This window comes from Zosterops lateralis (genome assembly GCF_965231275.1).
Source record: "Zosterops lateralis genome assembly, chromosome: 6".
Lineage (NCBI taxonomy): Eukaryota > Metazoa > Chordata > Aves > Passeriformes > Zosteropidae > Zosterops > Zosterops lateralis.
In genome coordinates this window covers 24,003,976-24,018,430 of record NC_139761.1, presented here as the reverse complement: position 1 = coordinate 24,018,430, position 14,455 = coordinate 24,003,976, and the positions used below count along the sequence as shown (strand labels likewise).

The 14,455-nt window shown below is 53.1% G+C and overlaps 1 protein-coding gene across 1 annotated transcript; it reads right to left on the bottom strand.

Moving 5' to 3' along the window:
• Positions 1–8,737: 8,737 nt before the first annotated feature.
• FOXA1 (forkhead box A1) lies at positions 8,738–14,148 on the bottom strand. The gene is made up of 3 exons (XM_083862882.1): positions 13,798–14,148; positions 10,139–11,366; positions 8,738–9,649 (listed from the first exon to the last, which is right to left on the bottom strand). The coding sequence occupies exons 1-3, from the start codon at positions 13,867–13,869 to the stop codon at positions 9,609–9,611; spliced, it is 1,341 nt and encodes a 446-aa protein (XP_083719008.1). The 5' UTR covers positions 13,870–14,148; the 3' UTR covers positions 8,738–9,608.
• Between the last annotated feature and the right edge of the window lie 307 nt (positions 14,149–14,455).

Here is a 14,455-nt window from a genome sequence, read left to right as displayed (position 1 = left end):
GAGGAGAGGGCTGGGCCACCACAATGCTCTGCCAATGCCCAGCCACTGGAAAATAAAGAGGGTCTTTGTCCAAAACTTGTCTGGTTTTTCCAATTTCTACTTGATTTTGGGATATGCTGGTAATTGGGGGGGGGGGGGGGGGGGGAGGGGGCGGGGGGAAGGGAATCAGCTGAATCAGCTGTCATCCCAAATGAAAGTCATAGTTTAAAATACAATAACTCTTGTACCAATCTCAATGGAAAACAGAAATACTAAAAATTAGATCTACAGAGCTGCTTTTGACCTCTGTCTGTTAAATCATGATTTTTTTTAAAAAAAAGTAATTCCATTTAATTTGGCAAATCTCTTGTGTTTATTTTTACTTAGCACTGCATAGCATTACATACAACTTTTTACTCTGGGAGGGATGAAGGGAATGAAACTCTGGAGAGATTTAAAAAAATGTAAGCTAACTAATGTCTGAGTGGTCCAGGGAGCTTGAGATGGTGCCATGTTCTGCTTTTTACTAGAAAGAAATCTGGCGTGAAAGCCAGATCTTTGTTGCCTAGGAATTAAGTTGTTGCTGCTGCTTATTCCTTACCTGAACTCCTAATCCCCTGTTTGTGCTATGGCACAAAACAAATTATTTCACATAGACCAAAGGACAGCCTTGTAACAATTAAAGTCCATTGTGTAAAAGTATAAATGGCACATTGATCGTTAAGGTAAGCAGACTTGTAAAGAGTAATTCTTGGACATGAACTATACGGTCATTCAATGTACACTTTGGAGAAGTCATTATGCGTGGGGAGGTAAATTGCAAACTGTAAAATGCTTAGTTAGCCAGTTAACGTGTGTGCTTGATCTAAACAGATCCCAGCGGAAACAATGTGAGGTCTGCTCCTACTTTTGCAGAAAGCACAAGTATTTTAGTACTGCTTTCCCTAGGAACAAACATCTTATTCTAAATTTCTCTAAAATTCTTAAGCAAATAAAGAGCTCCTACCTAAAAATAAAAATAAAAATAAAAAATTAGTGAGAGAGAGAGAAACAGGAAAAATCCCCACCTCTATGACATTTTACAAAGTGGGAAATATTCTAAATCCTTGAACCTCGGACTCTGCTGAGGTCCATGTAATCTCGGTCACACTCATTAGGAAAAGAAAAAAGAAAAAATCTACCCCCTGCCCAGGGAGTGTTTAAAAGGATGAGTGTGGATCCACTGAAACCAGTCCTGCGAAGGTCAGCTTTGTCTTGTAAGAAGAAAGGTGACAGGGTCAGCATTATTGCACATGATGAAACCCCCACGGGGGCTGGAAGAGGTCATCTCTCTCCTCCTGTCTCCTCCTCGGGCCAGTGTGTCCCTTCTGGGGACAAATCTGCGAACGAAGGTGATGAAATTTCTTATTGCCAGAGAGAAACACTCAGCTGGCCAGTTTAAGGTTCCAGGCTCCCCATTTAGGGTGGGGCGGGAGAACTCCGGTTCCCCAGAGCGCAATTTGACTGTCGGGAAGCGCGGTGTCCCTCTGAGCCTGCAGAGAAGGCAGGAAGTTTCTGGGCGACCGATGCAATTTGCTGGGCCAGTTCCGTGTGACTGCCAGCGCCCAGAGGGCATCGCCTCGGAAAGGCGTCTCTGGGTGTCCGGGCGGCTCCCCCTTCTGCACTTGCATTAGCTCCTATGGGGCTCCTGCAGCTGGCGCGGGGAAGTTTGGAAACGCAAGCGGGTTGGGTGGTGGGATGGATGCGTGTTTGCCGGCACGCAGAAACGCGTCAGACACGGGGCTTTGCACCTCTAGCCCAACTGGCGGGGGTCGCATCCCTGGCCGCCGCTCCCCGTGCCCCCTGACACGCGTGTAATGCACCGCCCAGGGCCCATCACCGCCCGTCGTGTGTGCAGTGACTCTCATCGCTGTATTTTGCTTGGCTTTGAAAATTAGCCTGTTTGGATAACACCCGATAGAAAACATTTACGCTGGAAGCCAAACAGGCAAATATTTTAATCTCTCATATTAACACAGCGGTTTTCCAAACGGTTGGTTTTTGTGCTCTATTATTCATTTGTGTGTGCGTTATTCATTCATTCGCTCCATTCGTTCATTCATTCACCTGCTCCGTCATTCATTCATTCCTCCATCACTTTCCCTCCTCCGCTGGGCCAGCGGTAGTCGGTCCCCGCAAGAAGTGGCCCTGGGTTTGTTGCGTTCCCGTATCCCTGGGCGGTGTCGGTGTGATGGTGCTGACACAAACGCACCGACCCCAAGACAGGCTCCTGGGTATCCTCGCGGTCCCTGGAGGAGGCGGGGGACGCCGGGGGAGAGGACTGTGCCTGCCTGGCTGCTCTGTGCCCGCCGCAGCTCCCACCGCCGCTGGGTCTGTGCAAGGGGCGGCGGGCACTCGAGTCCGGGCCGGCCACCCCCGCCCGAGGCCCGGCGGACACGGCAGGGAGCGGAGCGACGGGACCCTCCGGCCCGGGGCCGTCCCTGGAGGGAAATGTCAAGAACCCCCAAGGCCGCTGCTGCCGGCTCGGTCGGCGGAGGGGGAATGAGCGGTCAGACCACCAACACGTCTGAAGCCGTACAATCCGCCACTTAATACACTTCTGCAATTTAAACTTCTGGGGACCCCCTCCTTTCAAGCCGATTTGTGATATAGGTGTTTTCTCATTACACTCCCCCCCCCCCTTTCCTTTGAAATGCACCCCCTCACCACCCTCCCGCTCCCTTTCTTCTGAGCCCTGCTCTCTAATTCTAGATGAGTATTACTTTGCTCTTTTCGTTGGCCAAGCACAATTGTGTTATTGGAGATAATGAATTCAATCCCCATCAAAGAGTATTAGGAGCGCCTTGGCCCTGTAGTGCCTTTTTTCAAACCGGGAATGAAAGGCAGAGAGAAAATTCTCTGGGTAGCCTCTGCGCTGGCAGCTTTTGAAGTGAAGGGAGGCGGGCATTGTTGTTCACATTTTTGTCCATACGGCTGAAGAAAGACCGGCGGCTTTTGATGAGAAGATGAGAACCGCCTCGTAAGTTGAGCAACAAGTTAGATGGCGAAGTCTTCCCGCTGCCCACTGCCTGTGGATAACATATGTCCCGCATTAATAGGGGCTCAAGGGAACAATTGCCGGGGGGGGTGGGGTGGGGAGAGTTCTGCTTTGCACCGTCCAGCGGCTCCTTTTTTCCCCGTCCTCTGGACACCGATGCCCCGATGGGAGTGTTTTTAAGGGAGACCCGAAAATATTCTCCCTGGCTCTGGGTTTGCACCTGTGTCCAGGGGGCCGATGCGGGCAAGCGACATGCCCGACCGTGGGCTCTGCTGGGGGAGACAAGGGACACCTCGGGGAGATGTGCTGGGTCACCTCTGCTCGCCACTTCCTTCTGCCGCGGCTTTTGGTGGCCGGGCCGTGATGTCAGGTCTGCTGCCATGTGTTTGGAGGGCATCCCCCCTTTCTAAATAGGAGTCGGGACTTTCGTTTGCGGGGGTGTTGGGGGAGGTGGGGGGGTGGCGGTGTTTGGATTTTTTCCCTACTAAATCTAGGGTCGGGACTTGGTTTTGTCACTTGTTGTTATTTCCTTTCCATTTCATATAAGTTAATGACATACCTGAAGTCTGTAAAGTACTTCTTTAGATAAAGCCAACAGGCAAGGAAAAACATGAAGAAGTAAAGCGTCTGTTGCTCACATCAGATAACCTTAGAACTAGAAAACTTGTTGCATACATTTGAGTAAGTTCAGACATGCTCTTATTCCAATCTCCTGCCCCACAGTTCAAAGATTCCCCGCCCCCCGGGCTTTATTATGCTAAAGAGGTCATTACTGAGAGTCACTATGGAGAGATCCTGGTTTGCAGAATGAGGCCCACCTCCTAGTTACCGGCATGTTTACATTTTCTGTCGGTCATAAGCGGAGGAAATGTGTGTTAGCAACCTGCCGGGCAGGCTCGGGAAATAGAAGGAATAAAGGGGGAAATATATTTCATCTATTGCGCAGTAGATGGCAAATGTGGATGATTAGGGAGCACTTAGAGGTCTCGGGCACAAAGGCGGTATTTGCCGTGGTTGCTGGAGAGGGCCAGATCCCAGTCCCGGGGCAGGCAGTCCTGTGCCTCGGTGCTCGGGCAGGCTCGGGGAGAAGTGAGAGTCCCCGGGGCACGGCGGCACCTCCGTGCTCTGACAGCCTGCGGGGAGCGGGATCAGGCGGCGTGGGGCAGTCCCGGAGCCCTCCCCTCACCCAGGCGGGTCCAGCCCCGGGGCCACGGGGCACCTTCCCCTGACCCACCCTGGCCAAGCGGCCACCGCTCTGTGAAGGGGATGCCCCCGCTCCAGATGATGGAGGGGGCTTTTCTACAGGACGACGGCGGACTGGGCACTCTCTCACTGCCGAGTGGCGTGCGAATGGGCCCCATTTCAGGAGCAGAAATGCCGCCACCCGAATCATGCCCACCTGGGGACCCCCCCCCTCTATTCCCTCGGGCGGCTCAGTGAGGGCGGATGGGGGTCCCAAATCCTGAGCTGGGCTGAACCAAAGGAGGGCAACGCCGTTCGCTGGGGGAGGCTTGGGCTACCGAGACCGGGCGGGACACCCGGACGGGCGGGGAGGTCAGCGGCATCCGCACCCTGTCCGTGCACACCGGGGCCCGTCCCGCCGCTCCTGTGTCCCCTCCGCGCCCTTCTGAGCCTCCTCTGCTGCGGGGGGACAGCCTGGGCCAGGCAGGGCCACCACAGCAACGCGCCGCTTCAGCGCCTTTCCGCCTGCTGCCTACAATAATAGCAATAATAATAATAGTAATTATTATTATTATTATTATTATTATTATTATTATTATTATTATTCCCTGGCTGCTGGTAATTCACCATCGGAATAACGAGCAGGTGTAGGAATATTTCATGGTAAAAATCAGATTACCAGTTGTACAACTATAATACCAAAACAACGACGAACTTCCCCTCAAGTAACTCGCCTGAGCAAAGCCCATTCGAGCAATGCTATCGCAGCAGAGGCGCCATTCCGGAAAATGATCCTTTCTATTAATTCAACTAAATGTAGGAGTTTTAGGGTGGGGGGAAAGAGAAGACATCACATCTTTTTTTCCTTTGTAGAGACAAATGGATTCTGCCAGGAGGCTACATATGCCTTAAATCCTAATGACTGCAGACAAAGGTGAGCGCTGGCAGTTTGATCTGTCCAAAGTTCAAAGATCTGAAATCTCAATGAGTTTCTGTTTGAGGTGAAGGGGAGAAACAAACACCATGGCAAGGCTTGGGCCAGAAAGTTGCAAGGTTTGCAAGGGAAATGCGACGTTATTTACACTAATCTATCCTTAACTGCTACTTTGTCACAATGGTCAGAATAATTATTAGAAAATAACCAGAGGGAACAAAAGCAGGTTTTCTCCTTACCGCCTCCCATTTTCCACTCTTCTTTTCCCCCAATTATTTTCTCCCGCTGAAATAGACCTTTCGAAGCTCCAAATTGCAGAAAACGTACAAAGTATCTTAAAAATATTATTAGTCTGCCTTTACTAGGAGCTCAGAAGGCTGGCTTCGCATTAAGAAGAAGAAGAAAAAAGAGCCATTTTGCTGCACGACCCTTGACATGTAAATAATCAAACTAATTGCATTTTTATTTTCGTTATTACCATTCTCCTATATTTCCTAAACAATATCGCAGCGTGGGAGTTTTGCGGGGACTTAGGTGTACATTCTTTACTCCGGTCACACCATTGTGGTGTGATTTTTGCCTGGTCATTGTGTGTTATGAGTATTTGCACTTGCCTCCCCTGGAAACAAATGCATATTAATCATATGTATGTTAATATATACAATATATGCATCTCTATTCCTCCCGAGAGAACTTTATACCTCATGTTTATAGGAGGATAATTTGCTTCTTCACGAATTAAATTTATCACGAAAATGCACCGGAAATCTATTTATTTATTAAATCTCTGATTTTAAAATGTTCTTTTCAGAATGATTGATCACATATGCCTAGATTCCGTTTCATCAAAACAGGAAAGAAACCATACAAAGTGCATTGTTATTGCGATCAGATGTTTTATCGATAATATTTCTGTTAAAAAACCCGAGACAATTGCTCGTCTAAAGACTAGCTGGCATTACAGCAAGGGAATTCATTTATTTCGTGTTTATACTGACGGACCAATTTCAATACCTACTCAACACATTTCAAAACAAATTTTGAAGCCACGCCAATGGCTGAAGTGTTTTCTCGCTCCGTTCTTTCACGGTTTACTTATGTTTTATTGACACTAATAAGATTCAAATGAAAAACTGTCCGGTAAATTTTTTTCTTTCTCGTCTTTCAGTAGCCCCGAACACTTCGAATTATTCCTCCCAAATACAGTATATTCCCCGATTGTTTGCCGATGTAGCTGTCAGTGCTGTCCATTCGCACTCAGGAAACAAACCAGCGGTTACTTGTGATTTTATTTCTCCCACTTCACTTGGGCGGCTGAAGTTGCTTTTATTCCACCGCCTGTTCCCTCCTGCGGAGGGCGGGTGCTGCTGGAGGTGCCCGAGGAGGTGCCGCGAGTGGGGGGCGCAGGGCCCGCTGTTTTCCTGCCGGGAGGGGCAGGGCGGTGGGACCCGCGGCAGAGAAGGGCTCTGCTGTCCAGGGGACCTTTCCCCGTCCCCTCGCCCCGGTACAGGGTCCCCTCCCCGGGCACTGAGAGCACCCGCCCCGCACCCAGCATCTCCCCTCGGCCCGGCCCGGGGGCCTCCTCACCGCCCAAACTCCGCGGGAATCTTTACAGAGATCCCCCGCCGCCCCGCTTTACTCCCCGCTCGTGTTTAGTGACGCTAAACGAGCTGGTTTCGCTGCCCCGCACGTGGCCGCTCGGAGGTAATTGTCGAGCAGGAAAAGACGGAGCTCGCCCTATAAAGCTAAAGCGAGGTGTCGGTCGGGGGCTGGACCCTGGAGCCTGGCGGGCTCCCGCTCTGCCTCTGGCCCGGGCGCGGGGCTGAGACACCATCTCTGAGAGGGGCAAAACTCCGCACCCGCCAGCTCCTTCCCTTCTAGCACAGAGCAACCGCTCCGGCTGGAAAGAGATGCTCGCAAACTCCTCTCTACACACTGCCGAGCGGGGGATGTACCCTCTTCTTCTGGAGCCCATTTTTAGCTTATTTTTGCACTCTGCCTTGGAGTTCCCCGAGCACAGGATTAAAGCAGCAGCAGCAGGAGCCAAACGTAAAACGGGACTCTCCGCCCTGCTGCTGATTTCCAAATCTTAAACTGATCACAGAATGCTGCCTGCTCTGCGCCGGGGAGCCGCGTTTTGAACATGAGCTGCATCCCCGTCTTGTCTGCGGCTCGTTGCCCACCGCAGACACCATTTGCCTACGAGAAGAAAGGGGAGGAATATAATCTTGATGGCGAGTGGGGAAAGGGCACACGCTGCATCCGTGACAGGCTCCGCTCCTTATCTCTGAGAGGTTTGGAGCCGTGTCGGTCAGCTTAAACCCTTTTATTACCCACGCCCCAAATATTTCCATTACACACGGTCTGTGCTCCTCAGCTGATATGTGAAACTTGCTGCCTTATCGCTGTCAGTCGATTGATATTTTCCGTGTATAAGCCCAAGGCATTAAATCAATGTCTCCGCTTTGCAATGGCATATTCTCTATAGACTAGTCTGTGGGAGACAAGTGAAGTCCTGCTGAAAATTGGCTTCGTCCTGTCTCGAATCTCACGAAGCTCCTTTTGGCAGAAGAAGCGGGGCTTTCTATAGGATCCCGGTGCCGAGCAGCCCCGAGCTGCCCCCGGCCGCGGGGGGTCTGTTGATGTTTGCCATTTCGGGACATTCAGAGGCGAAGGTGTCACAGTCGGGCCGTGGGGTAACCGGCCGCAGGCGGGGACCGGGACAGAGCCCCCGTCCCCCGGTGCAGGAGCCGACCCGTGTGCGGGGAACGTGCGGTAAATGCGCGCCCGAGCAGGAGCGCCCGCCCGGCACAGCGCGGGACACGCTCCGTGCGCCGGGAGAGCCGTGCGCGCATCTCCGCTGCGGCCACACTGCACAGCAGAGGGGCTCTCCCAAGACTTTTTTTTTTCCCTCTCACGTTTTTAGCTGGGTAGTAGTGCTGGAGGAATGTGGTAAGATTTCTGGGACGCTGGCTTGGCTTTTCTTTTCTAAATCGAATCTTAATTTAGTTTGTCGCCGCTGTCCCTAACCCGTCAGGGGGCAATTATGTGATAATTACCAGAATTACACAGTTCTTTCATCTGGCGGCCGTGCACGAGCAGGGCTCGGCACAGCGAAATCCGTTCACACTTAAACTCCCCTCCCCCGACAAAGTCTGCTGCTGGGGACCAGAGCTTTCCAGCGCGGTTCAGATGGATGGTTCCGAGCCAGAACTCGGGATCTGGGCCTTTCCAGCCGCCCGGAGCCGCTCTAGGGATGCTCCCCGTGGGCGTCGTCCCGTCCGACGGGGAAACGCCGAGTCTGAGTGTGGCTGCCGCCGCCCCGGCAGCCCTGGCCGCAAAGAGCCCAGGATGTTACATCGCCTCGGGCGGCTTTTTCCTGCCATCCCTCAACATCCCTCAGTAAATTAGGAAAGAAAGAAAAAAAAAAAAAAAAAAAGGACACTACCACATCCGGTGGCATCTCAGCGCCCCACAAGCGCACCCTACGCGAGCGTCCCCCGCCTTCCCTTCCCTCGGCACAGGTCTGACCGTACAAATCCTTCCTCTTCACATCCACACTTCAGCACTACGTTTTGATTTTCTTGCACACGGCTCCATCCTCCGTAACCCGTCCCAGAAATTTTGTAAGAAAATAGCAGAAGTATTTAATTGATAACATTTGATTTATTTAAAGTCCTTAACTGCAAATGATCAAAAACATACTTCACGCATTAAATTCTCAGTTATCGTTTTAAATCAAAATATTTTTCAATTACAATCACATTTATAAAATTAACAAAATTTCTTAAATTCACGTGTAATTATTTTTTTTACGGTCATTTAAAGCAATTTCCAGCTGTAAAGAAAGAAAACAATATAAACCATGCAATAAATTAAGAACATTGAAACAGCGAACAGGAATAATAATAAAACCCGTCTGGCTATGCTAATACCGTGTAAAACTGTGGAAAGTGCAATAACACTGGATGAAATAAGCTAACGATGGCGATAATCAAAGGGCCAAAAAAAAATTTATTAGACAAGTTTGAAACGAGGGGAGAGACAGAGCTGTCCTCTTTTCCTTGCATCAGTGTAGTAGTCAATGTTTCCTAGGGGAGGGGGGAAACAACCTGGTTATAGATACACAGTTCTAGCTGGTACACAATGAAGACAAATTAAATAAGTATGTCATCCACATGTTGATGAGAGTTCCTGATGAACTAGAATCTTCAGTAACAGATGGGAAGGAAAAAAAATCCAACTGGCTGTGACCTCTTGTAACTTTTTATATTACATCCCAAAACAGGTAACACTTGGAAAAAGATAAGGGTCGCATCCTGCACTCCAAAGCTCCAGTTGGTCCCCTCGGGAGTGCAGGATCCGGCCCGCAGCATCTGGGTTTTATGCGGGTTGTAGTAGCCGAAGGTTTATTTTGCAAGTATCAAAAGGATGATCCGAGAAAGTAAATAGTTCTCTTGTTGCTTAGAGATTCTCTTAGTGTTTTGCTACTTCACAGCAGTATTGTCCTTCAAAGCCTTTTTAATTAAAAAAAAAAAAAAGTCTTAAATGTCTACTCGCTTCTTCATCTCCGTATTGTTAAAGTATTGCCACATACCTGTAAACTTACATGAGATTATAGAACATATAAGGGAGGGGGACGAAGGGGCGGAAAGCACAAACAAGTAGTTTACAAGCTCAACATTTTTTTTTTTTTCTTCTTTTTAATAACACCCTGCATAGGCTGGGGAGGTCTCCGGGGAGAGGGGCTGGGCGGCGGGGGCTGGAGGGGGTATGTACAAGCGGGACGCGGCCGGCTGTGCAGGAGCTCGTGGTGGATCGTAACAACACACAACGCCTTGCGAGACAATTAAAAAGTAACAGTCCTTTGCACGTAACGTGCGGAAACACCTCGGTCTGTCTCAGGGAAAGCGGGGAGAGAAGGCAGGAAGGGGAGGACGGGTCTCGGCCCCGGCTGCCGGGGTTGCACGGCTAGGAGGTGTTTAGCACGGGTCTGGAATACACACCTTGGTAGTAGGAGGGCTCTAGGGCCGAGGGCTCGATGCTGCTTCGGCCAGCCATGGAGGCGCTGCCCAGGGGCAGCCCGCCGGGGATGCTGGCCCCGTAAGAGGAATATTGCAGCGCCTGCTCGTAGGCTTTGAAGTCCAGCTTGTGCTGCTGCTCCGAGGAGGACATGAGGTTGTTGATGGAAAACGGGTGGTTGAAGGAGTAGTGGGGGTCACCCTTTAGGTGGAGCTGGGGTTCGTGGGCTAACGAGTGAGGGGGGTGTGGGACGGAGGCCAAGGTGGGTACAGAGCTGATGGTGGAGGAGGCGGCCGAGGCCGAGGTCTTTAGCTCCGTGCTTGATCCACTGTGGTCCATAGACTGGGGGCTGGTGGACGGGTTGGAGCTGGAGAGAGAGGTGGCCGTGTCCAGCTGCGCAGGTTTGTTGTGACCTCTGTGCAGGGGGGAATTGGAGCTCGAACTAGAGGCCCCGGCCTGATCTTTCCTGCCCTCCTGAGTGGCTTTACTGTTGGCCGGCTTCTCGCACTTGAAGCGCTTTTGCCGGCGGAGGTAACAGCCGTTTTCGAACATGTTGCCGGAGTCGGGGTGCAGGGTCCAATAGGAGCCCTTGCCGGGCTTGTCGGGGGAGCGGGCCACCTTGACGAAACAGTCATTGAAAGAGAGCGAGTGGCGGATGCTGTTCTGCCAGCGCTGCTGGTTCTGTCGGTAGTAGGGGAAAAGGTCCATGATCCACTGGTAGATCTCGCTCAGCGTCAGCATCTTGCTGGGCGCCTGCTGGATGGCCATGGTGATGAGGGAGATGTAGGAGTAGGGCGGCTTGGCGTGGGGGTAGGTCCGCTTGAAGGACTTAGCGTCCCGCGTCCTGCCGAGGTTGGACTGGGTGTAGGCCATGGGGCTCATGCAGGGGTTCATGCCGCCGTAGGGGCTCAGCCCGTTCATGGGCGCCGGCTGGGCCGACATGGCGTTGATGCCGCCGGGGCTGAGCGCCGTGCCCATGGCCGCCACGCCGGCCGTCATGCCGTTCACGGGCCCCGCCGAGCCCGCCGACATGCCGGCCACGGCGCCGGGGCTCAGCCCGGCCCCCAGCCCCGTGTTGGCGTAGGACATGTTGAACGAGCCGGAGGTCATGTTGCCGCTCGTCGTCATGGTGTTCATGGTCATGTAGGTGTTCATGGTGTTCATGGAGCCCAGCCCCGAGTTCATGTTGCTGACGGGCACCGAGGAATAGGCCTAGGGCAGCGAGACAAAGAGACGGGGTTAGAGAGGAGAGAGGTGTGGCAGGACCCCCGCGGGGCCCGGACCCGCCCGCCCGGCCCAGCCAGCCGTGCCAGCGTCCTGCCGCTGCCCCACACCGGGGAACATCTGCCCCAAACACGGCAGGCAGCCGTTCCCATGAAAAGATCTATTTCACGTTTCTATACATTTATAAACAGACAGGAGCGGGGCTGCGCTCCCCGGACGCGCTGCCGGTTCACGGCGTGTCGCAGCCTGCGCGGGCCGCGCCGGGATCAGCGGGGCACGGGCACAGCGTCTGCCCCGAGCCGCTCCACACCCTCGGGAAGCCGGGCTGGGGCTCACACTGCCCCGGAGGACGGGTTCGCTCAGCCCGTTCCCGTATTTTGTTGTTTTTGTGTCCCGTCTCTCCAGTTAAATGCTTAAACCCATCAGAGTATGGAAATCGGTGGGTGTTCACTATTTGCACCGAGGAAAGAGGCTGCTTGTATTTCCTGAGAAAAATCTCACGCATCTGTCCCTTCCCGCAATAATTTAGATTTCTTTTCCAAGAAACATACAAGATGCAATAATGTCTTGTTGCAAAATTATTTAAAAATCCCTGACCCGAACCAAACAGTTGTTGTTGGCCTGTTTTATCTACGGAAAGCTTCCCCTTGTCTACATTTTCTATCAAAACAGTCTTTCAATCAAAGTAAAAAAAAAAAAAAAAAAAAAAAAAAAAAAAAAAAAAAAAAAAAAATCGAACAACCAATAAAACAACAAAACTTTGCCAAAGTATGAAAAGGCTGAACTTTCCCTCTATTTTATGAGATTTTCTACAATTGCACGACGTGGAAAAAATTTTAGCACCCTACCACACAACACAACTCTTAAAAAAGGCAGAGCCCGAGAGCCCGAAATTGTGCTTTCCCCTACGGCATCTGATTTAACAGAGGAGAGAAAGGCGTTCCCAGTTTACTCGAACTACGGCTAATATGGCTAAGAAAAGGAGGTTTTAGCAACGGTTAAATATATAAAACTAATTTCTGATCCCCACAAATTTCACGAACTTATAAATGCACTTTTAATTTCGAGGATCATATTAATTATTTGAGCTGGTAGAGCGCGGCTGGGTTTCCCATGTTGCATTCACGCAGTTATTCAAATTAAATGGCAAAAGAGGAGAAAAGATTGAAGTTTAAAAAAAAATAGCAAAAGCGAAGTTCGCTTAACTTTATGTTTGTGGACAACGCGTACAGCGAGGAAAAATGTGTTTGGAAAGGGCACATAATTGGGATGACCCTAAGCTGCCCTTAGCCGAGTTTCCTTTATTAAAGGCGATGCCAGCGGGTGACACGTCTGTGCCGTGTCCGCGTGGCGCTGTGGGCGCGTGTGCCAGCCCCGCTGCGGGACGAGGCGCGGGGCCGTGTCCGGGTGTGCTGATGCAATGCCGGGCCGCGCACACCCAGGTGCCCGCGCTGCTGCACTTCCTCAACACGGCTCCTTCCCGGGCGGGCACCCGCGGCGCTGCCGGCCGTGCTGCCGGGGCTGCCTTCCCCCGGGGCCCCGCCGCGGAGCCTCAGCGGCACAGCGCGGCCCCCAGGCCCCGCAGGGCCGGGCGCGCCGGGGAAAGGCTCCGGGCTCTGCCGTGGCCCTCTCTCCGCCGCGGTTGTGGGCGCTCGGGCCGATTCTCCTCGTCCTTATCCACGGCGCTGTCGAACAGGCGCGGGGGGCGGAAGCGCCCCCGGGATGCGGCGATCCGGACCGGGTCCGGCTCCGGGTCCGGGTCCGGGTGGGGGGCGGCGGGTCCGGGTGCGGGTCCCCTCGGGCCGGGCTCTCGGCAGCGCCGCCAGCCGGCCCGCGGCAGCAGCGCACGCCGCAGGCGGCCCGTCCTCAAACTACGGGCTGGTTTTCCCCCTCCTTTCCTTTCCCCCGGCTTTAACAGGTGAGGGCCTGGTGCTGGCGGGCAGAGAGGCCGGAGGTCCCGCCGCGATGCTCGGGGAAGGCGCTGCCCCAGACCAGGACGCGCCGCCGTCCGTCTCCCTGGGCCCCTGCCATCTGCCGGGAGGGAGCCGGGTGCCGGCGGCGCGGCCAGTGCTCTGCCCCGAGCCAAGTTTACGGGGTGCTTTTGTGCGCTCCGCGAGAGAAGATTACGCCTCTTAGATGAGATCAAGGGCTGCCCCCGGCCCCCCGGCCCTCCTGGCGGGCTCGCAGCCGCCCCGTGTCTTCCTTAAACGCCTCCAGGGCTCCTGGAAGCTGTGTTTTCCTTGGGGAAGCCTAGCCAGTTTCGGCGCCGGAGGGAGGGGGAGGTACGTTTGCGTTGGCAGGATCTGGACTGCAAACCGATTCCTCCGATTGCTGCCCCCTCCAGACCCCTGGCCACCCCCAGGTCCTCCCCTCCCCTGCACAGGGGCAGCAGCGAAGCCAGACCCTGGGATTTACTCACCTCCTGAGTGTCGGAGTAGTAGCTGTTCCAGTCGCTGGTTTCATGCCCTTCCATTTTCACAGTCCCTAACATTATGGAGCCAACCTGCCCGGTGTAACCATCCAGCCTTCTTGCAAGCGAGCGACGGGCGGTAGGAAAAGAGCCCGAAAGGCCGACCTAGCAGGAAGCCAGCTCTCAGGAGGGGCGGGGGGTGCTGAATTCTGCTCTATAACCAGCCAAAAAGGAGGCAGGGAGCGGTGTGGGGCGAGACAGTTGAGAAAGTGAGGAAGTGCGGCTGGGATGTGAGTGGAGTTGAGCTGATGTGGATCTTACGTCGCAGAAGTACCCACCTCCTCCTCCTCCTCTCCCCATTTGTCCGCTGCACAAAGGCGTTCGCACCTACAAAGCCGGAGATGCACCTGCAAACAAGGCAGTCCCCCTCGCCTGCAACTCCCCCCGGGGCGGCACTTTATTTGCAAAGCTGCGTAATTGGTTTAAGCTTGTGGGGAAAGGAGAGACAGAGGTGGGAGAGGGGGACAGAGGGGGGCGGGGGGGCGGGACGGGATGGGACGGGGGCCGGGCACGACCACCCTTTCAGGTGGACAGGACAAATGCTAGGAGGGATAGGGGGAAAAGAAATGAGGAAGACGAAAGAAGGGCAACCCCCTCTATTTGAAGA

Bases quoted from the DNA above. Each gene is read 5' to 3' on its own strand.
- FOXA1 (XM_083862882.1), bottom strand. From the start codon at position 13,869: ATGTTAGGGACTGTGAAAATGGAAGGGCATGAAACCAGCGACTGGAAC. The intron at 11,367-13,797 runs GTGAGTAAATCC...TCGCTGCCCTAG, and splicing joins ACTACTCCGACACTCAGGAG to GCCTATTCCTCGGTGCCCGT. The intron at 9,650-10,138 runs GTGTGTATTCCA...TTAATTAAAAAG, and splicing joins AGAGCCCTCCTACTACCAAG to GCTTTGAAGGACAATACTGC.